This window comes from Nuphar pumila, chromosome 7 (assembly GCF_984573655.1).
Source record: "Nuphar pumila chromosome 7, dmNupPumi1.hap1.1, whole genome shotgun sequence".
Lineage (NCBI taxonomy): Eukaryota > Viridiplantae > Streptophyta > Magnoliopsida > Nymphaeales > Nymphaeaceae > Nuphar > Nuphar pumila.
The window spans coordinates 19,267,454-19,292,045 of record NC_143255.1 but is presented as its reverse complement, the minus strand read 5'-3'; the positions used below and the strand labels follow the sequence as shown (position 1 = coordinate 19,292,045).

The 24,592-nt window shown below is 35.4% G+C and overlaps 1 protein-coding gene across 1 annotated transcript; it reads right to left on the bottom strand.

Annotated features, from left to right (window-relative positions):
- Positions 1–1,427: 1,427 nt before the first annotated feature.
- Positions 1,428–22,931, bottom strand: LOC149831393 (protein FLUORESCENT IN BLUE LIGHT, chloroplastic-like). The gene is made up of 5 exons (XM_090013865.1): positions 22,683–22,931; positions 20,517–20,809; positions 19,906–20,071; positions 2,397–2,714; positions 1,428–1,973 (listed from the first exon to the last, which is right to left on the bottom strand). Exons 1-5 carry the CDS (start codon positions 22,858–22,860, stop codon positions 1,771–1,773), a joined length of 1,158 nt encoding a protein of 385 aa, XP_089869991.1. The 5' UTR covers positions 22,861–22,931; the 3' UTR covers positions 1,428–1,770.
- Between the last annotated feature and the right edge of the window lie 1,661 nt (positions 22,932–24,592).

Sequence of the window (24,592 nt, the reverse complement as noted above, 5' to 3'; positions counted from 1 at the left end):
AAAAAAACAAAGCAACAAATGGACACTCAATGAAAAATGATTTGAACAAAGAAAAAAATAGAATATGCTATTGAACATGCAAAAATAACTATAAAATCATGCAATTCTTCCACCAAATAACCGACTCATACCCATGTTTCAATTATTTACTGATTCATGCTATTGTTTCAAAAAATAATTGATTCAATTGTTTACTAAAAAATCTCAATGTCAATGATTCTAAAAGTTGTCGATGAAGTGTCATCGATGAATTGCTGCCATCGATGAATCGTCGAAAATGGTTGCTGAAAAATTATCAAAAATTTTTGATGAGAAAAGAATGTTGGGGATCACAAAAACCCTAGTTTATGAGAAAATAGCCTTGAAATGCAAACCATCACTTTTATATTGATGATCGGCGCATTTAATACTCGTACGGACAATCATAAAAACTAAGAAAATTTACAAGGTCATTCCTCAAATTTGTGAATGTTCGAGAACTCTACAAATGAATCAAAACTTTCGCATATACTGAGCAAACTCATAAATATTATAATCAAATGTCGCCACATATTTGCGACCTCTTTGATGATCATTTACTTAAAGGAGATTCATATACTAGCTCGCGAATGTCATACTATATATGCGAAGGTAGTACCTTATTTGCAGAGATAAAAAAAAGTGTGAAGGTCAAGGACATTCACAAACATTAATATGTGAATATTGTCACACATTTGCAAACCTTCTTGAGGATATATTTGCATGGTAGTTCACGAATGTCATCTATATATGAGAATTTTATACAGTATTTGTGAACCTCCTTAAAGATTATTTACTTAAAGATTCAAATGGTAGCTCATGAATGTTGTACTATATATGTGAATGAAGTACCTTATTCACGGAGATCAATCAAAGTGCGAAGATTGAGGACATTCACAAACATTAATACATGAATGTCGCCACATATTTGCGAACCTCGTTGAAGATCAATTATTTAAATAAGATTTGCATGGTACCTCACGAATGTCATCTATATATGCAAATTTCATTCAGTACTTGAGAATGTACACAATTATAGGAGGTTTGCAAATTTGATTATGTGAACTTTGTGAGGTCTGCGAAATGATCATGTGAATATACTTTTTAGTGAGAGGTTGCGAGATTGGGACAACGTACCTATATATCACGCAAACCTCAAAAGGTTCGCCTGTGCAAAGGATAAAAAAGTAGGGCATCTCGAGAAACATGTCATTTTTTGTCCTATAGTATAGTCATTTTCCATACTTTTAATTAGTCAGTAGGCAACTCAGAAATTGATTAAGGAAAAATAAAAAACACATGCAACATTGCTCAAAAGGTAATTATTCATTGACTAATGATTATTACCTTTCTGCTTGTTTTCACAATATATATTAAGAAATGATTTTTTTGGAGCAAATAGAAATCAGTTTTATCTGGCAATCAACAAGACTTTCCATCTTTGCTTAATGAGATTCTGTTCAAAAAAAGGTTCTCTTACATTAGTTACAAAGGCTCACAATCGCAGAAAATTCATTTGGGCAAAATACATAATCAAGATCCTGCCATGGAAGAGGCTCAAAGCAGAAAAACTAGACTACCACGCCAAAGTTATGCTGCCCTAATCATATTTTAGCAAAATAAATTACTGCCAAACAGTCAACATCTGACAGGCAACGTGCTGAACATGTGTATGTCGATGGAGCCAACTTCCAAGAGCTCTAGCTACACTTCAGAAGGCATAATACCGGAACAAAAAAGAACACAGTTGCACTAATCCTTCTCTAACCTGGATATGTACTGATCGTAGAATCGACCTGCTCGTTCCAAATCACCAAGTTCTGTATAACAATCCGCAATAGCTCCATAAGCTTCTGTGTTTCCAGATTCCTCGCCAGTTCGCTTTGAGATAGACAAAACCATTGAATGGTACTTGATTGCTTCCTGGAACTTCCCCTGCCTCTGCAGGGCCGCTCCTGAATTGCAATGATTCAAAAAATTAATAAAGAGAAATCTGAAGAGAAAAAGAAAATGGACACTAACCATATAAAATTAATCTAATTTGTCTAATGATGGTCTACCTGAAAATCCAGAATATAGAAATCCATCCAAAATCCATGAAATTTGATATAAACGAATTTTACAAAATGCAAGCACGAAAGTGAGTATTTCATTTTGTGCCATATGATAAGCTTTGCAAACAACTGTCTTAGTAAGTGGCGACACTTGAAAGTTACAAGAGACAAGTTTTTACCACATTTAACTTATTAAACAAAAAGAAATTATCCATTTCATAATAAAATAATGAGATCTATTACTTGTTTATAGGAGTGAACTTGTTGAAACCTTAAGGCTTCATCAAAAGACTAGAACATGATTTCTAGGGAAGGGAACCAAACCTAAGCCTCGGGCTGCCTTCTTTTCCTCTACTGGATCCCCAAGACTTTGGGCGAGTTCAAGAGCAGACTTAAACTCATCAAATGCCTTCTCAGGATTTTGATGGCGAAGATAGTTTTTCCCAGACTTTAATGTTGAAATTAGTTCTTGCTTCTGTGGTTCTACAATAATATCACTTTCTGCTATTCTCCCCACTGGTGCGTAACTCAGATTAGGTGCATATGACTCTATCTTAGCTTGTCTCCGCAATGCTGCATTGATCTGACGTAGCTGGTCATTCAAGCGCTCCAATTCTCCTCTTCTTTTTCTTGCAAGCAAGCCTACATACAACAAATTCATCTTAAGACTTACACATCAATAATGGGACAACCATATCTCAATTATGTCAGAAAGTCTGTATTAATGGATTTTAGTTACCTCTTGTAGCGTTCAGTATGTTGTCATTGTCTAATACAATTCTAATAAAATTTGACACAATGTAGTAGGATAGACAAATAAACAGAATGTGTACAATAAGTACCAAAACAGCCAATATAACTTCAACAGATTCGCCAACCAAGTAATTGAATTGACAACAAACAAGGAAGGAATAAATAGCAAAACACAGAATCATATTAACAATGATGATGACAATCATATTGGAGTTTATACTATCTTTTTGCAGCGAAGGTGGGTGACTGCTGAGATCTTTTTTCACAAGCAAACTGATTCACAGTTCCTCTTTATGTTCCATATGAAAGACCTTTGCAAAGCATATAAATGTGAAATTTACTTCTGTGGAGAAGTAACAATCTAGAAGAAGGCCATTTATCTTGCACCTATGTCCCATGGATGTGATTATGTGAATACAGATACATGATAATGACATGTTTTTTGAAAAAAAAGCGAGGGAGTAGAGGGAGACACACACTAGTGCAGTGTGTGTGTGTGTGCATACACACACATAAAGCTGGAAATGAAAAATTACAAAAAAAAAATCAAGAATATTTAAAACTTTTGCACACACACACACACACACACACACACACACACACACACATATATATATATAAAGAGAGAGAGAGAGAAATTATATGCTGGTTTTGTACCATGATACCTTATGGTGGTACTCAAATCACTCTAATTTCTTAACTTGGAAGAATTAAATCATTCCTTTCATTTGTAATCATGACTTTTCAGGGCATCTTGATGGGATCATTTCGATCCCGCTAGAGTTTATTATGTAGGAAGAGAAAGATGACAAAGGGGTTGTCGTATCTACTACTACTGTTAGAAATCTGGATTGTGTGGCTTGGATGAAGAGACCAAGCGGTAGTCGCTTATATCACATCTACTGTTAGAAATCTGGATTCCTGATGATTGCACTGCCATGAAATTATGGGCAAAGTTGGAGCAAACACTCTCAAAATTCCGAGTCAAGGGTTATGTTTTTTAAGGAGTTTCAAAGTCTCAAGAAGGGTTCGATGTTGGCTCTAGAATACTTTAATAAGGTGAAATCCATCACATATCAGCCGGTTTTAGTTGGGCTTGAGGCCTCAGAGAAAGATAAGATTCGTCAAGTACTCAATGGTCTAGGACCCGAGTTCCATGTTCTTGCTACGACCATTCAATACTCACAATTGCCTTCCTCTTTTGATGATCTTAAAGGAAAACTAATTCATTATGAAATGTCTCAAAACAGTGTAGTTGGAGAGTCTTCTATTGGTTCAGATGATTCACATGAAGCTCTTGCTACTCGAGTATTTCGTGGAAGAGGAAGAGAAAGCCCACAGGGTGGTAGAGGTCATGGACATAGAGGAAATCAGGGAAGTCATATATTGTCATTGCCTAATACACCTCCGTTTGGGAATAATCAAGGAAGAGGCATTCCTACTTGTTATATCTGCAAGAAGCCTGGACATGTTAAAGCCATTCGTTGGTATAAGGATGACCCACGATATAATCCTTAGGTTGTTGTTCAGAATAAAGCTCAACCTGCTACCCAAAAAAGTGAAGGGCAAACCCCTGCAGGATAGTCGAATGGGAATAAGCAGCAGTTGTTGTTAGCGACTCTCGCAGGACTCAATTTGAAGCATAACGATCAAGGCGTATGGTACATAGATTTTGGGGCTACTAGCCATATCACTAGGGACGAAAGTAAGCTTCTTAAGTTGATTCCTTATTTTGGTAAAGATAGTGTTATTATTGGAGATGGGTTTCATCACCCCATCATGCACACTAGGAATGCTTACATTTCTTTGTCTAACTCTAAATCCCTTGGTTTATCAAATGTTTTCTTTGTCCCGAACATTTGAAAGAATCTTGTTTTTGTTTATAAGTTATTTGATGATACCAATTTGTGTGTTGTATTTACTCCCACCTCTATTTATTTCAAGGATTTTTACACAAAGAGGACATTCGCTGAAGGAAAAAGATGAGGCAATATATACATCTTCAGGGAAGATTCGTCATCCAAATTAGTTAGTACTCTTTCGAAGCCAGATTCAAAGTCGTTGAATTCATTTGTTTTTCTTAGTGTGTTTGAGGCCAATAAGTGCAATGTCTAGCATAATCGACTTACCTATTGTAGTAGTAGTTTTGTTGAGCGGTTAGTTTTTGATAGTCTTATTCTTAAGTCTAGTTTATGTCGTGTGTTGATTTTATTTGTCCTAGTCTTAGTTGTCAAAAGCACTAGTCAGCACCTTGGTGAATGACCCCAAAAAGGACTAGTCGGGGCCAAGAAAACAAAATATCAAGAAAAGTATAAACATTATAATAAATAGTTAATTTTAGTAACAAAGATATGATTGTAATTATGAATTAAGCATACATATGTAATTCAATGTAAAATATCGTAAAATTGCATAGCATTGAACATAAAGCACATGTGTGTGTAACACCCTCCCAACACACGTGTGTGTGAAAAACATGGCCATACATGTAAAGAACAAAAATAAAACAAAAGGAAAAAAGGAAGAAAAGAAGGAAAAATGAAAAAAATAGGGGAAAAAAGGAAGAAAAACAGAAGAGAGTGGAGGGGCGAGAGAAAGAAGAAAAAAAGAAGGAAAATTCAAAAGGGAAAAAAAAGAGTAAAAGGAAAAAGAGAAAGGAGAAAAAGAAAGAAAAAGACAAAGAAGAAGAAGAAGAGAAAAAGGAGAAAAGTAAAAATAAAGGATTTGAGGCAAGATAAAGAAGAAAAAGAAAAAGATAGAGAAAAAAACAAAAAGATAATGACAACCATATCCCCACAGCCTAGGCAAGGACAACCATGCCGCCTAAGCGGTCTAGGCAAGGTCTAGGCGGGAAAACAGGTCCTTACCGCCTAGATCCATAAGCTTAGGCAGTAGCCCTGTGCCCATCCTGCCTAGGCATTTTTTGACAACTAAGGTCCTAGTTGTCAGTTATCAAAAAGTCATGTTCTTCCTTTTAATTCATGGAATAAAAGGTCTTTAAAACCTTTTGAAATTCTGCATTCCGATGTTTATGGACCAACACCCATTGCTTTATCTTCCAATAATCGTTATAACATTTCTTTCATTGATGATTATTCTCAACATACTTAGGATATACTTTATGAAGTTCAAACATGAAGTTTTTAATATATTCAAGAAATTTGATGCTTTCGTCACAAATCAATTCTCTATGCCTACCTTTAATTTTCAATGTGACGGTGGGAGTGAATACTCTTCAAAGGATTTTATAAACTATCTTGAAAGTAATGGAATCAATCGAAGAATGTCTTGCCCTTGCACCACGCACCAAATTGGCATTGCTAGAAGGAAGCATCACTATATTGTTGAGTGTCTTTCCCTCGCACCAATGCATTGGCGATAATAGATGTGAGTAGTGTTGTTTTTATCTCTGGACAAAAGCTTTTCATTCAGTCGTGCATATCATAAACATGCTGCCCATGAGGATTTTGGGTCATAAGTCTAATACATGTGAGTAGTGTTATTTTTTTATCTCTAGACAGAAGCTTTTCATTCGGTTGTGCATATCATAAATATGTTGCCCATGAGGATTTTGGGTCATAAGTCTAATACATGTGAGTAGTGTTATTTTTTTATCTCTAGACAGAAGCTTTTCATTCGATCGTGCATATCATAAACATGCTGCCCATGAGGATTTTGAGTCATAAGCCTAATACATGTGAGTAGTGTTATTTTTTATCTCTAGACAAAAGCCTTTCATTCAGTCGTGCATATCATAAACATGCTGCCAATGAGGATTTTGGGTCATAAGTCTCATTATATTTTATTCGGTAAATATCTTGATTATGGTTCATTGCAGAGTTTCTGAAAGCTTCTTAGATATGTGGGAAGCCCGCTTCCCAGAAACTCGCTTTAGAAGCGTGATACTCCTCACTTCCGAAACTTGATGAGAATATCGATTCTTCCACGCTTCTCCTATGCTTTCCACACACTTTATATATTCTTCTTATATGTTTTCTTACTCTATTTTTCATGTTTTTTGTGTTTCCTCTCACACTTCACAATCACTTTCATGTGCTTTCTCTAAATTGGCGGTCATTTTTTTAGATTTTATTAAAAATTTAATTCTTACACTAAAAATCATGAAATTTAAGAATAGTCACTTTTATTTTAGTTTTTATTTGCATTCCATTTTGATTCTCATTTAATTTTTATATTGTTTTTTTTTTATTTCTCACTTCTCACTTCCTATACATTTTAAAATGCATCACTTCTTGCTTTATTGTTTCCCGCTTTCGCTTCCTAGTCTGGCAACCTTGGTTCATTGTGAGCATATGGATGCATTTGTTATGTTCATGTGGATAAGTCATTGAGAAATAAATTTGAAGCTCGTGCTCATATTTGTAAATTTATTGGCTATTCTAATTATTACAAGGGGTTTAGATGTTATGAAGTAAAAAATAAATGTATTATTTGTATTTTTAGGAATGTTATATTCGATGAGACTTGTTTTGAGTATGACTCTAGTGCAAAAGAAAGACCAGTGCAGATTACTTCGGCCATGGTTGAGTGAGAAGTTATTCTCTACTCATGAGGCCTTAGAAAATCATGGGCAACAAGTCCAAGATTTAAATGTTAATGAAACTCAAACAACTAAAAACATGTCTTCAAGAGAGTAGCAAGGAAGATAGAAAGAAGGAATGGTGTATATTCGAAGAGATAGAAATGCAGAGGATAACAGAGAAACAAGTGCAACAGTTACGCAATGAAGATGATCCAGATGACATGGTCAGATATCATGAAACAACCCCAAATGTATCAAAGTTGAGGAGATCAGCTAGAGTCAGGCACCCTACTGAGAGATGGGTTAGCTACAAGAGTTTCAACATGGATCATCAAGTGTTTCTTATGCAAATTGAAAAACAAGATGAACTGATTTCTTACATTTAAGCAACCCGAAATAAGAGGTGGATTGAAGTTATGAATGAAGAGAAGAAAGCTTTACATGAGTGCGACATGGAAAGTAGTGAGGAGACCCCCTAACTATGTCACATAGGTGTGGGTGCAGATACAGATACAGATGCGACACTTTAAAAAAACTTGGGTGCGGGGGTGCAGGTGTGTGGGGAGGGTATGTGTATATATATATATATATATATATAGATAGATAGATAGATAGATAGATAGATAGATAGATGGATAAAACTAGACTTGGTTAGGGTTAACTGAATCTACTTTTGAACAAAAATGGACCTCAGTGTGGTTGACTTTACCTGACACAAAGAAAGTCGTGTCCAAGTGTAGCACCCACATGGGTGCAGGTGCGATGCGGGTGCGGGGCCCTATTAGAAGAGTTCGTGTTACATAGTCCCCCGATAAGAATGTTATAGGATCGAAATGGGTTTATAAAATCAAATAAAATCCAGATGGAAGTATAGAGAGATATAAAGCATGGTTGGTGGCCAACGGTTTTACATAGGAACATGGCATGGACTACGAGGAGACCTTCAGCCCAGTGGTAAAAATGAAAATCATCCACATTATTCTATCCCTTGCTATTAATCATGGTTGGGTGTTGAATCAACTTGCTCTGAAAAATGTGTTCTTCCATAGAGACCATGTACAACTTGAGGGAGGCTATTGAGACATGATTTGGATTTGGCTTGGGTTTCTTAGTTAGGTATCTTATAATTGTTTATATCTGCATTTTTTGTTTTATATTTTTTGTTTTGTCACTGCTCCCATTTGTGTTTTATTGTATCATGTTAATACAAAGGTAATTTTGTAATTGAAACATGGTGTAACAATATTAAAAATATATACAGCCATATCCCATGACTTACACATTGGGAATCGTGTGTTTCAACCCCTTATCTGCGCCTTCTCATCTTCTTCTACTGCATAGAAGTTCTAGAAAAGATTGCTGTGTGTTCTTTCAGTAAGAAGGTTTTATCATGCTTAATACACCACAAGATTCATTTTTGAAATGGTGAAAAATCAATAGCTCATAATTCATAAAAATAGGGGTGGTTTATAAATGGTACAAAACATCATATTTGAGTCAACACATGAAAATGGTAAATAAAACATACTAAACATCATTCAATGGTTAATTTTTATTTTTGGAGCTTAGATCTATACAAATCAAGTGTGTACCACCATAAAAACACCCATGTGTATATATATATATATATATATATATATATATATATATATATATATATATATATATATATATATCACTCGTAAAAAGCTTCCCACCTGAGAATCCAACCCTCATACACGGAGGGGTTGTCCATTCATGTCCTTAGATAGGGGGGTCACAAGGAGGGAAAGATTTCTTCCCCAAAAAAGGGAGAAAGATTTACACGCCTGTGAAATCCCCGAAACTAAGGTGAAGGAAATAAAGCACACTACACATGTTACGCCGAGTGTGCAGATCAAGCTGTAACTGCGAGTGATGATTTTTCTACACAAGCCATCCTCCTGCTATGCAAGCCTACTATGGTTCAAGTACCAAAGGTGACCGAGTGAACAGCCCCAACCTTTTTAGTGAAGAAAAGATTCTATGACAAGTTCTGGTCTTTAATCTAAATAATAATTTGCATCACCCAGTAATCTCAACGTCCAAGAATTAGCAATAGATGTTGTAAGTCGGCCTTAGTCTATAAGAGAGAGAGTATAATCAAGTAGGTCAATTGAATCTTCTGTCATGGAGGGTGGAAGGGCAGACGTTAAGAAGTGCAGCTTCGAATGTCTTCCAATATTTGAAGCACCGTTCATAGGGGCCTCCCTTTTTGGATGGAGGGTAAATGCCCTAATCCTCTATTTGGGTTTGCTATTGAGGGTAATGAAAAACTCAGCTCTAGGCTGGTTGGTGGTAGGTATAGAGCCCCTCATCTTTTTAGCTTACCACTATTCCTCCTATCTTTTAATGCCTTCCACCCATGACTGCCCAATACCTGTAAAAAGTGTCTACCCTCTCAAACCTGCCACTGGAGAGGAAATAGTACAGCCTCGAGGCGAACCGAATATTGGAAAGATGGAGTCTCTTACTCGCCCAACTTGTTGTCTCCCCCTTCACGACGATCACCTTCTAGTCCGAAAAGAAGTTAATCGACATTAGAGGGGGTGTTGTCAATTTCATCATTGCCTCCATCATTTCATTCCCAATTCGAGTAAGGCGGTAGTCTTGATCCGTGTGTTACCTAGCTTGCTAAGTCTTTTACTAGGAGGTCTGCCTAGACATTGAACCATCTAGGCACACGGGGTAGATCACCATAGAGTTGTGTATCAACGACCATGTTAAAAAATATTTGCACTAAAGGGACAGGAGGAGTAATTCAATACTCCGATCTTCCTGTGGATTCATCAATGGCTAGGGGTTTCGCTATTTTTGTAATTGTTGTATCTAACACTTTCTAACTAATGAAAAGTAGAGTTGGGCATGTGATTATAATGAGCCCTACAAAATCTCATTGTTATGAGTTAACGACCATAGGTAGATAGTAATTCTCTCCTTCGAACCGGGCGCTCCACATTGTTGTTCCAATCCCACAACTTTCTTCATTGGTTTGAACGGGCCTACATTGTATGCAGGTAGAAAGAGTGCTTCCTGTTGTCCTTCGTCAACCATTGTACATCTTTGTGTTGTCCATCTTTTTCAGCCAACTTTTTTTCCTTCCAACAAAGAGGGATCATAATACAAGTATGAAATCTTATATAAGAGATATGTTGATCATTATAGACAGACTACAAGGAGAGCCTCCCTCTCCCTTGCCTCGCTCTTGTGACATGCAACTGTAACCCTGACATCATGTTATGCGCTAGGGGATGGGAAGTGGGAGTGTGTGGGTGGAAAGTGCAGTAGGAAATTTCTTTCTGCGATGGTTCCTCACTCAAGGATGGTCGAGTGTAGGTGAGGGAGTGTCGTAGGATATCACATATGTGTCAAGCTTATAACTGTGATATGTGCTATGTCAAAAGCAACGGTTCCTTTCGACAAATTGGTTGCATGAAATTGATAGAGAAAGTAGTAGCTTACCTCGCATCCAATATCGCTTCACTTTGCTCTTGTAGGTAGAGTCTATACTCTACACTCGCAGTCTACTCTTTGCCTTCAAAGGGTAGAACAAACGCAGAAATAAGAAAGCTCCCATTTTGCGGCGTGGTGGTAGGACCACCAGGAGATTGGATCCAGGTCTACAAGGGTCATGAAAATAGATAAGCCCCTTCCCTTCTACCATGTCCTACTTGCCTTCCGTGCAGGACGAAGAGAGAAATCCCTTTGTTGCGATGGTTCACTAACTATTGTAATGAAACAAGATGTGCACAATCACAATGCCAACGAAGGGCTACACAAGTGCACGAATATAATATGGTCTCTAATGGACCGATAACAATCTCATAAAAGAGATATACAAAAGCACGAATTCCACAAGAGCACAATAGCATAAATTTCAGAAGAGCACAATATAAAAAACATATTTTTGTATAACAGCCAATATGCTTAGAAAAGCATATATTACATAGAGGCGTGAGGCTCTATTTATAGAGCCTCACATACTGTCATAAAAAAACAAAAAATAAAAAAACAAAAAAGACTCTACAATCCCTATTGAACTGCATTATATTACAAGCTATTAAATTACCAAAATACCCTTGATATATGTATATTGTATAAATATACGTATATAAGTTAGGTATAAAAATATATACACTATATTTTAACACTCTCCCTCAAACTTACGGTGAGATCATCGAAAATATGCTAAGAAGATACAAAAATCTTGGTAGAGGAAGAGCTTTGATGAAGAAGTCCGCAATCTGAAACTCTGACTGAATGTATGGTAAAGTGATTGTTCCCTTCAAGTATTCTTCTCAAATATAGTGACAATCCATCTCAATATATTTTGTTCGTTTATGAAATGTGTATGAAATGTGTGATTGATGGCTATATATATGGCACTTTTGTCATCACAACATAATTTTGAAGGTTCTGAAATATCAACACCCATATCTGAAAGTAATGATCTCATTTACACGACCTCGGTTGTTGTTGTAACCTTCGCCCTATATTCAGCTTTCGTGAAAGATAAAGACATTTTCTGTTGTTTTTTGCATCTGCAAGAAATGAGGGAATCACCTACAAACACACAAAAACCTGTAGTTGAGTTACGGTTATTGGGATCTCCTCCCCAGTCAGAATCAGTAATAGCAATAAGATTTAAAGATGATGAAGAGGATAAGAATAACCCTTTAGATATAGTTTTCTTGATGTATCGAACTATTCTTAACATGGCACTCATGTGAACTGATGTAGGCGCATGATGAAACTAACTTGCAGTATGTACTGCATGCGCAATGTCTGGCCTGGTAATAGATAAGTACATTAATGATCCGATAAGTTGCCTATAAAGAGTTGGATCATCTAATAAAACTCCGTCTTCAACTCTCATTTTAGCATTTATCACTTCATGAGTATCAATATATTTTGTATTTGTGATTCCCGAACACACAACAATATAAGTTGCAAACTTTATTTGAGACAAATATACCCTGTTGGCGAGTATGTTACTTCAATTCCTAAAAAATATCTCAAAAAACCAAGGCCAATCATATCAAAAGATTTCTTAAGCATAATCTTAATTTCTTCAATTTCTTTCTGATCATTCCCAATGATGATCATATCATCAACATACAAAAGTAGAATGATAAGTGAGATACCTGTAGATCTTACAAAAAGAGCAGTGCCAGTATAACGGGATTTAAATCCAAGATCCAACACAGTTCCACTGAACCGATCATACCATGCTTTAGGAGCTTGTTTAAACTCATATAAAGTTTTTTGAAGACGAAGAATCATTCCATTTTCAATAGTCAGACCAAGGGGAGGATTCATGTAAACTTCTTTATTTAAATTTTCATTTAAGAAAGCATTCTTAACATCTAACTGATATATAGGTCATTTTCTAATGGATGCTACTGTAACTAGAGCCCTAACTGTGATCATGCGAGCTACTAGGGCAAATGTTTTCTCATAATCTATTTCATATTGCTGAGAATATCCTTTTGCAAGTAATCTTGCTTTATATCTTTCTATGGACCTATCACTCTTTGTTTTGACTTTAAATATCCATCTACATCCTATTGTGTTATTTCTCTTAGGAAGATGTTAGAATGCCCAAGTATGAGCCTTGTGTAATGCATCTAATTCTATTTTCATGGCTTCTACTCATTCTTTTATGTTTTTAGCTTCTTTATAGTTAGATGGTTCACGATATGAATGAATTGCTAAAAGGCATGCCCTATAATTTGGAGAAAATGATTCATAGGAGAGAAACCTATTTGGAGGCCTATGTATCCGTTCAGATCTTCTAACACTAGACTCTTCAACATTTGTTGGTTGACTATACTTTTTAAAAGCACATGGACGCTCCCCATTATCTCGTCTAGAGTATTGTAAGAAGTTATGAGTTGGTTCTCTTTCTTCACTTAGTCCATTATTTGACTCAAAATTATCAATATCATCATTATCAATAATTTCATTATTTAATTTAGGTAACAAATCAAATAAGAAGGCATACTCAAATTCTTCCTTAGGTTTTTCAAGATTACATCCATTTTCATTTTCAAAAAATGTTACATTTCTAGAGACAAAGTTTATCATTTTTTTTATGAGAGTATCGATAGCCTTTTTTACTTTCAGCATGTCCAAGAAAAACACATTTTATAGCTTTAGGAGAGAGTTTGTTATATTTTTCAAGAAGCATAAAGCATTTACATCTAAAGACCCTTAGACTTTTCAAATCGGGAGAGATTTTAAAGAGTTTTTTAATTAAAGATTTGTTTTCCAAAGTTTAAAAAGGCATTCTATTTATTAGACACTGCGGTGAGAGCGGCTTCGGCCCCAAAAAATTTTGGAATTTCTTTTGAAATGAGTAGGGTCCCAGTAGTTTCAATAATATGACAGTGCTTTTTTCAGAAATACCATTTTATTGAGGAGTCCTATGACAAGATATTTGGTATAAAATACTATGATTTTTTAGATATGATTGAAATTCATTTGAAAGAAACTCTCCCCCTGAGTTGGAGCGGAAGATTTTAATATTTGTTTTAAATTGATTTTTAACAAGATTATGAAAAATTTTAAAGCACGAAAAAAGTTCGAATTTGAGTTTAAGGAAGTAGATCCAAGTATGTCTACTAAAATCATCTATGAATATAACATAATATGAATAGCCACCTTTTGATATAACGGGAGTGAGACCCCATACATCCGAATGCACTAATTCAAAGATTTCATTAGTTAAGGAAGTTCTAGATCCAAAAGGCAGCATTTGCATTTTTTCAAGCATACAATCTTCACATACAAATTCTTTATCCTTACAAAATTTTTTCAAAAATGAAAAATGAGATAATTTGGATATACTTAAGTGTCCTAATCTTTTATGCGAAATATCTAAATTAATTTCTTTGATATGATTACAAAAAGAGTTTTTAGGTAAACATAAGGAATCCATATAGTAAAGATCTCTTCTATGGCCTTGCCCAATCAACTTCCCTAACTGAGTATCCTGCATCCAAGCCTTAGATGAGAAGAATACTTTATACTCTTAATAAAAAATTTAAGATATCAAAAAAATGTTTAAACCTAATTTTGAAATAACCCACACATTTGGAACAAATTTTTTTTTGAAATATTGTTGAGGTCTCCTATACTTTTAACTTTCAAAGAAGTATCATCGACAGTTGACACATACAAAAAATATGAATTAGTGCAATCGGATAATAAAAAGTCATTATGAGTCATGTGAAAAGAGGCTCCCAAATCCAAAATCCAAGAAAACTTACCCGGAGGAGAAGAAGAGGAGATGGCGACACTGGATGTAAGAGTGACTTTTAGAATTTGTGAGACGGCCTCCGCTATTTGGCAATTGTTAAATCATTGAAGTTGCCCTCTTTCTTTGATTCTTAAGGTTCTTCACATATGACGGCCACTTTTTTGAGCTTAGGACAATCCGGTCTTATATGCTCCGGTTCTTTACAATGATGACATGTAATTTTACCTTTGTATCCTCTCCTATTATGTCCTTATCCATTGAATTTTCTTTCAAAGTGAGGTGGTTTATAAGTTCTTAAAAAAATTCCAGGTCTTGATACGGCAAAAACTTCATCATTAGACTTGTGCATTCCAAGTCTTGTTTCTTCTTGACAAATTTGAGCAAGAGCCTTACTTATAGAAGAAGCCGAAGTCCTATAAAACAAGGAGGACCTAACTTGCTCAAATTCCGGTTGGAGACCATATAGAAAAGAGAAAAGGTTTTCTCTTTCAACTTGTAATTTTCTTATCTCAATAGTTGAGTCTTCCCATTTTGGTTCTAATATAGCTAGTCCATCCCAAATAAGAGATAAAATACCATAAAAGTCTCTTACACTTTTATTTCCTTGTTTGATATTATGTACCTTGTCTTGAAGATAATATAGCCTAGCCATATCTTTTTGAATGAATGTGCTCTTTAGAAAGATCCATGCATTACATTCCTTTTTAAATTTGATGATATTGGTGGCGATCTTGAAATCCATGGTATTCATGAACCATGAGAGTATTTGAGCATTGTTAGTTTCCCAATCCTCCAACTTGTTTTAGTATTCTTGCAAAGCTTTCTCTTTTTCTTCTTTGGATAGAACTTTGACTTGATCTCCTTCTCTTCTTGTTAATTTAATTTGAAGTTCATTAGTGGTTCCACTAAGAAACCCCCAAAGCTTTTTACCTTTGATGTGATTTTCCATTGTGGCAGCCCACATCAAATAGTTGCTTTCGTTGAGCTTGTAGGAGATGACGGAGGCGGAATCTCTCTCCTATAATGAAGAAGGCTTGTGATTGAAGACTAAAGATTGAAGAGCACCACCACAAAGAGAGCAATCCCAAGATAATTTCAACACTTCAAGAGCCCTAAGCTTTGATACCATAGAATGAAACAAGATATGCACAATCACAATACCAACGAAGGGGTACACAAGTGCACGAATATAATATGGTCTCTAATGGACCGATAACAATCTCATAAAAGAGATATACAAAAGCATGAATTCCACAAGAGCACAATGGCACAAATTTCACAAGAGCACAATGTAAAAAACAAATTTTTGTATAACAGCCAATATGCTTAGAAAAGCATATATTACATAGAGGAGTGAGCCTCACATACATTGAAAGGGTGGCAGTCCAATAGTTGTTTTGACTGTCATAAAAAAAACAAAAAGACTCTTCAGTCCTTATTGGATTGTATTATATTACATTCTATTAAATGACCAAAATACCCCAGATATATGTATATTGTATAAATATACTTATATCAGTTAGGTATAAAAATATACACAATATATTTTAACAACTATATCATAGTGGAGGTTTTTGCTCCGCTATAGCATAACATTCAAAAAGAATGTTTCTGGATCCCTTGCTAGCACGTCATTTGTGCCCAGCAAAAAAGACGATGCCTCTGAAACTTTCCTTTTGTAGGACACTTCTCTGTTCTCATGTATATCCACACGAGATCGCCAGCCTTGATTATTATCGGCTTCCCTCTCTCTTTCGGCCACGAAAGAAAAAGAAGGGCATGAAGTGAACAGTCGAGCAGTATCAAACACCTGATCCCGAAAAAAAAGTACGAAACCAATACTTCTGAGGCAAGTGCAATTTGTATGTCATTGAACTTGTGGAGGAGTTGGTGAACTCGATTGATATATGGAACGAGTTTGGGCTTCCACAATGTAGGTTTCAAAAAGTTGGTTTATGACCAACTTAGAGTCTTTGAAGACTCATAGTGCTAGGCTTCTGCTATCGGTCTGGCTCGGGTGATGAAATTGAACGTACTTTGGTTAGTCATTCTAGTTATATCGACTTGCGTCCCTCTGTCCTTGATCCTTTCAAGCATATAATGAAGCGAGTGGGGATTGTCGTGTTTCAGTTGGTTTTTGTGCTCTTAGGTTCAATCTCTTCTGTTCTAGGCCCAATGCTCCATAAGCCTCAATGTCAAAGAAGAAAAGGTAGACTCGGTCTTCTACCTCTATAAGGCAGGTGAAAAAGGAAAGGTAGGGCATTAATGAATTTCCTGAAGCAAGATGCATAGCCTTCTTGCACAATGGGAGCTAGATCTAGATCGTACCCCAAAAGCGGTGGCAGACATATCTTTCTTATCTTTTCAACAAACAAACTCAACTCTTGATACTTTCGCCCATGGCTTGGAAGAGGAGTTCAAAAATTGATATGAAGTTTGAGTGGTACAACATTGTACACAATGATGAAGAAGAAAATTAGAATCTAAGGGAAGCAACTCTAACTCAAAGAATGTCATACTTCCCTAGAGGAACCAATTATCCATTCCCTTCTTGAAGAAGGCCATGTGGAATGACAGCCTTTGCCCTTGGTTTACTATTTTTGTTTGGATAATACCCATGACAAGTTGTTGACTATCTTCATCCATCAAGCATGTAGCTCAAAAATTAGACCAATTTCTATTCGCCTTGATAGAAAAGAAACAATTCTTCAACTCTTCAATTGTTTGTCCATTGCCCTTTCTTTCATAATTTATTTGCTCTAGCTTGGCTTTAGAAAGAGGACATACATTATCATGCTTTGAGTTTTAGAGAGTTTGTCTCTTCCAGATAGACAAAACATAAAGAGTATAATAGAATATGTTTCAATGATGATGGTTTTTCTTACTTCGAAAGCAGGAATTTCTTTTAAGCACATAATAACTGCATGTTTAATGTATCAACACTTGTTTAATTAGCAAAAGGAAATTTTTTAAAGAACATAATAACTGATTGTTTAATGAAAAAACATGGCACCCCGAAGCTTTGCACGACCAAACACAAAAGAAAATTTATAGTAAGCAACACATTAAATTGTTGGGTGTGGATTAGAACTTGGACATGAACTTTATAGCCAGAGTTGCCAGTCGAGGAAGCGGGAGCGAGAAGCAATTGGAGAAATGGAAGTGGGAAGCGAGGCACTTCCAAAATTTTAGGAAGCGAGAAGTGTGAGACAACTTAGAAGAAAACCAGAAATCGTCTTGGAGGCGAGAAGAGAAGCGAATCGGAAGCGACCTAGAAAGCGAGGGAGAAGTGAAAAAGGGGAAAAAAAGAAAAACAAGAAGGAAAAAACAAAAAAAAAAAAAAAAGAAAGGAAGGAGAGCTTCTCAAAATTTTTTGGCACTTCCCAGCACATTTCGGAAGCATCACGTTTCGTGCTTCCCCAAGTCCTATGGTGCTTCTAGTAACCCTGCTTTGTAGCATGTTAGTGGTTGCACATTCATGTTTAATCTGCTCTTCTTACCTTTCATTTTCTTGGAGGGCAAGTTCGACTTGTTAGTGCCATTATTGATTCCCTTTTCCAATAAAATTGTGCTAAGTTCTGATATTGAGAAATAACAATAGGATCATAAGAGAAAGAGCAAGAATATGAACAGCTAGCCATAATCTAAGGACAAAGAATGTACAATATAATAACACACCATCTATGGACTATATTTATCAGAAAACTATGTAACTATATATATTAGTGTTGTGAAAAGCATTGAGGTGTAGCAAGGCGCTCCACAAAAACTGAGGTGAGGCGTAAGCCTCAAGGCATAAAGCATAAGCTCAATTTTTTTTTTGAAAATTTAAAAAAATTATAAAAAATATCTAAAAATACAAATAAATAAAGAAATGCTTTATTGATGAAGTAACAACCAATAAGAAATAGAAAATCTCAAATAAGTACTAAAAAACACGAGATTAACATATAAAAGTAACTGAGAAACTGACTACATAACTGGAAAACTAATTATATAATTGAAAAATATAATGTCCTATAAAGTAATAACCAATAAGCAAATAGAAAATCTCAAATAAGTACTAAAAAATATGAGATTAACCTATAAAAGTTAAAATATAAATAAAGAAACTAACAAATATAACATATAAAAGTAACTAAGAAAATGAAACTGATTAATAAAAGTAACTAAAAAACTGATTACATAACTGGAATCTGTAACTGATTACTATAAAAGTAAATGGGTATCTTCTTCTTCTTCCCTGTTTTTTTTTTTTGCTTCATGCCTCAGGCTGGCACCTTGAGGCGCAGAGGGCCTCGCCTCAAGTGCCTTTTGCTCCTCAAGGCACATTTTTTATAACACTGATATATATATATATATATATATATATATATATATATATATCATAGTCACAGATATCGGCGATATTTTGAAAATAGCGCGATATTATGACATTATGTTCATCAAACAATATTATAGGTAAAATATCGTGATATTTTGAAAATATTGCCAATTTGATAATATCACGATATTATAACGAGAAAATCATGATATTCTTGTGATAATATCGCGATATTATCAATTATTGTTACAGTTTTTACTTATTTTCTACATCTTAAAGGTGTTTTTCTTTTTGCTTTTGTATTTTTTACTTATTTATTTTAGTATATATGTATTTAATTAACTAAACATGATTTTTTTACTTGTTTTTTTTATTATATATAATTTTTTTTATTTTTTTATGCCCCAAGATTTTTCCGAGATTTATCACAAAACCTATAATACCACGAGAAATAGCCTCACCGAGATATAGCCGATACCAATATTTGTGACTATGATATATATGTAATGACCAGCATGAGACAACTGCTATAACATGCAAAGTCATGGCCTTGCTCACTTCTGGGCATGGTTAGCACACCCATGTCTTTAAATGAGCTACCAGTTTCAAGCTATTAGTCCCTAAAAAGTGATAATGTTATCAACACTTGAGAGGTATTAACAATGAGTGAAACATAATTCCATGACATTATTAAAAAAAAATCTAGTACATTTGAAGGCATATATTTGACCAAAAATTAAGGAACGTGGAATGCCAAATAGTCCCAGACAAAAAGTACTGAACAATGTAAAGTGGGATAAAGACACCATATAACATCAACTTTACAACTCCAATACATGTTTAGGTACAATTAACCAATGAGTTGATGTATTCTTTTAATTATTTACCATGAACTGACAACGAATATATGCAAGAGGGGTTCAAAGTACGTTACCTCCAACAGTAGCCCCGATAAGTGCAATGATGAACAACAGAGGCATGTTCAGTAGAGAGCTGCTGTTGTTTTCACATGACTCTGCCAGAGCTTCAGAAGGCATGACAAATGTCCAGGCAATGGTTGCCAAGAAGCTCTCTAGTGGGAAACCGCAAGATGACATTCGCTGCAGAAAGTTATCATTTGCAATGAAATCGCTCAGATAATTTATTCACAGGCTTTGAAATATGATCAATGAACATAAAGAAGTCCTGGCACTTGATGCTAGTTCAAACTGGTGTTATGCACCAATTGGCATTGTGAAAAGTATAAAAGAAAATATTTTCTTGGTTTCACGAATAGGGGATGCTGTCTGGTTTAAAAGAGAAATGGGGAGAATTAGGCTTGGAATGGGTCAGAATCAGGAGAAGAAAACAACATTTGAAGGGATGTAAAATCTATTTTCTTTGATCTGTGATTGCTCTAGTACTATCACTTGTTTCTAGTGCTCTACTAAGTACTCACATGCATGACAGGTAAAGCTAATGGGAATCATTCACTTTTAACAGCTTTGACTGATGATTCAAGCTACCAAACCAATCAAATTAATAAAAGTCAAATATGGGACTCACCATCATACCTGATGAGCGAATCCACGTACCGAAACGATCATTTGAGTATCTTGACTGTAACTGCATGCAACCACGAGATTTTCTACTATTTCTCATTGGATGTTCTGCTTGAGAATCACTGCCTAGACAGAAGAACTCCACCATATTTGGAATTTGAGCACTTGCAAAAGAATCACAGAAGAGCATCACTATTGCTTTTGCTTTGAATGCAGAGGTCTCGCTCTCTCTAAACTTCAGCAACGAATTAAATCTAGAGGCACCAATTCTAGCAGAACCTTCAGAGCAAATGTTTGCTGAAATTTTCCAAGGAAAAAGGTTTCAGAATGACTATTACTGTTTCCAATCATTGATAAGTTTTCAGGCCATGGTGACTGCATAACGTAACAATGACTTGGTGGTAACGAAATGATGGAGGGAAGTGACCTTTCCTTTTCTCCTAACAAGAAATTAGCCCCTAGTGGGATCTGGACCCAACAACCCTCGGTTATGATACTGCAGCTCTACCAATCCAGCATTCATCTCCAACCAAGAAATTGGTACTTTGTAATTGCAAAAAAGAAGATAAAGGAGAGAAAAGGAAAAGACTGTAAAAAAGGAGATATATGAGAGAAATTGAAAGATAGAGGAAAAATATTTTCGCAAGTTCTAAATCAATTAGCAATTCTTTAACAGGAAATATAAGTGAAAAGTATAAATTGTCACTCATGATTTAAAAATTTTAGTGCAAAACAAAAACAGATTTATCTATAATGTTCCAATGGTTTCAGAAAATTGAATGAATCAAAATCTGAAAATGTTCAAAGAAAGGTTGCCAAGCTAGGAAGCAGAGAGGGAAATGTTACGGGAAGTGGAAGCGAGACATTTTAAAATTCATAGAAAGTGAGAAGCGAAGCATTTTAAAATTCATAGAAAATGGGAAGCGAGAAATCAATTTGAAAGCAAAATGAGAATAAAAAATAAAGTGATATGAGAATTAAATCGAAAGAGAAATGTAAATCAAATGGAAGATGAATAAAAACAAAAATAAAAAATCACTATTCTTAAATTTCATGATTATTTAGTGTAAAAAATGAACTTTTGTCAAACTCTAAAAATGATGGTTAGCAATTTAGAGAAAGCACATGAGAAGTGAGTGGGAAGCGTGAGAGGAAGCACATAGAAAACATGAAAATAAGTGTGATAGAATGTATAGGAGGCATGTAGAAAGAATTGACAAAGAGTGTGGGAAGAATCAAGATTTCAGAAGTGAGGAGTATCGTGCTTCCGAAGCAAGTTTCTGTTAAGCGCACTCCCCACCTATATAAGAAGCTTCCGGTAACTCTGATTCAAAATTCCACTAATATTAGAGTTTTTGTAAACAAAATAATAAATTAGCTTTTAGCACAGTCAGAACAGAGAGATGCAGAAAATTTATGACTAAAGCTAAAGTAACAATACAAAACAAAGGCTAAAAATTTCAAATTATTAATAACAAACTCTTATTTTTTTAACAGCGTAATGTTTTGATTCCGGTTTGGCTTAGAGACTACACTTTAATGGATTTCCGTATAATATTTTGGCTTATTTTAGAAACAATATGCGACCTAAAAACCCAGAATTTCAAGTACAATATCATTTGTCCAAACCAACCAGGAGAGGAAATTTCAGAAAAATATACGGATAAAACAAAAACAGAGAGATCAAATGAAGATGAGGAAAAGCCAACTTTTAAAGAAAATTGTACTTGCTAATTTTTATTTCTAATTCAGCTTTACAATGACAAACTAGAGTAATTCCCTACATCTACCAGAGAAATTTCAACTAAAGAAAACAAAAGAAGAAGAAGAAAATCCTAAAAACTATAAATCCGAAGCGCATATTAAGTACAATGAAACAGGAAACGCACAGAAAACCTAGTGCAGAGATTAAACTATCATAGAAAGTTCAACTAAGTATACGGGACGAAAAGGAGAATAAGAGCAAGAAAGAGTAAACTCTAACATAATTCAGAGCACAAATTAGACATGAAAAATGCAGCAAATCTAGCGCTAAAAAATTGTACTACCGGAGAGATTTCAGCTACAGAAACGATACCATATGAGATTTTCCAGAAATCAGAAGAACCGGAAAAAACTATAAATTGATCAAATCTCGACCTACACAAACTAAAATAAGCGGAATGCCGACCTGAAAAACGTGCCGGCGTAGGAGGAGGAAGCCGCGGTAGGGACGACGCCGTCGCTCCTCGCCGGAAGAGAAGGTATCGACCGGAATCCGTCGCCGGAGAGCCCGTTCTCCGGCGTAGGCTTGCCGGAGAGCCATATACGGACGAGGCGAGAGAGGGGAAGCGAGCGGCACCCGCCATTGGCTCTCTGGCGTGCCTGAGGATAGCGCCGGCTGCCGCTGGCAGGAGGGGACTTTTAACGGAATGAAGTTTGACCAAAATGCCCTCAATCTTTTCTTCGTCTTATACCTTGTGATGACTAAAATGCCCCTTTCACGCAATCTTAAAGAACGTTGGTAGGTTATCCCCTTAGATTATCAAGTACACCTATAGTAGAAAGCCACGTGGAGGATAAAAGCTAGAGATTACAACTGGAGGCTTTACGAAAACCAGACCTAAACCATCTTCAATAAAATAATATTTTCTATTTTTTTATATTGAAAGATTGCAAATCTTAGGCAAAACTCAGGTCATTTTCAGGTCGAAATTTCACAAACTAGACTCAGCTCCATATATTAATTTAATTGGACCCTTTGACTCTGACACAGATTATAATTGAACCTCTTTGTTAATAAGGTTTAGTACGAGTCGAGCCCAAGTCAACCTGACACTCATCCCCGTATCCACCAAAAGGGACCTTTTAGAGTAACCCACTATGTATAAATGGATCAGATACGGGTCTAATGGTTACTGATCCAAATTAGAGTCTGATTTTTGTGAAATAGGTCCAAATATGAATCCTGATTAGAATGAGGATACGTTAGCTTTGCCTCAAATGAGAAGAAAACGTTTCAAATTTTCCCTGTTCTTTTATTTTTTTGTTTTGAAAGAAAAGCTAGGGTTAGGCAGACCCCTACCAGTTAAACAAGCATACCATTCAGTTTTGAAACCTGCAAAGTCCCAACACAAGGTGACGTGCACTAGCCGCTCCTACTTGACAAGAGGAGCCCCCATTGGTATTCCCTGTTCTTTTTATGTTGAAGCAAACGTGAGAAAATGGAGCAGTTTACTCACATTTTGTTTGATTAGAAATTATGTCGTCGGCCCCGCGATTTCGAATCATGATCAGTTCACATGATTTGTAATCATATGAATTAGAATCACATGTCATATTGGCATGATTTGGAATCACATGATTTCATTTTGGCATTGAAAAATGCAAGCAAAAATGCTCTCTAAGATCCAATTAAGTAAAGCTGAACCGGAAAACAGTTTGCACGTAACTAAACTGGCCTTACCAATATTTTAGAGTTTCAAGTGCACAGTAGGAGTGATCTCATGTATGTTTATTCTTTCCTAAAATCAACAAAAAAAGGTTTATATTTAATATTGTCGATTTTAGGTACAATCTAGTTGCAACCTCATGATACAAGTAGTTTTGACTCTATCTAACCTCGCTGGTGTGTGCAGCATGCTCGATTTAGTGGGAAATGATTCTTGGATCATGTTTTTTAGATAAAATTACATGTTTTTTTAGTCAAAAAAATCAGTGCATTTTATAACCGTTCATTTTTTCATCAACAGAAAAACATGTACATAGGATAATTTCCAATGATTCAAAAGTTGGTTGGCACTAAAACATCATGTAGCTAGATCACATCCATGGAGTCACTTGTACAAAAAAAAAAGAACCAGAAAAACATGTACATAGCTCAAATTCCAATGATTCATAAGTTGGTTCGCACTAAAAATATCATGTAGATTCCACATCCATGGGGTCACTTGCACAAAAAAAAAAACAAGTTTAAAAAATGAAGTTTGCTAAGTCATTGTCAAGTACAAACGATTGTAGCAAACTTTAACCCCACCCAAAAAAAAAAGTGCAAACTTATGTGGCACATTTTTTCAGATTTGGATCCAAATGTAGTGTCGT

Excerpts from the sequence above, each read along its gene's own strand:
- LOC149831393 (XM_090013865.1), bottom strand. The coding sequence starts at position 22,860 with ATGGCGGGTGCCGCTCGCTTCCCCTCTCTCGCCTCGTCCGTATATGGC. Across the intron at positions 20,810-22,682 it reads TACGCCGGCACGTTTTTCAG|CAAACATTTGCTCTGAAGGT; the intron begins GTCGGCATTCCG and ends GGAAAATTTCAG. Across the intron at positions 1,974-2,396 it reads GAAGGCAGCCCGAGGCTTAG|GAGCGGCCCTGCAGAGGCAG; the intron begins GTTTGGTTCCCT and ends ATTGCAATTCAG.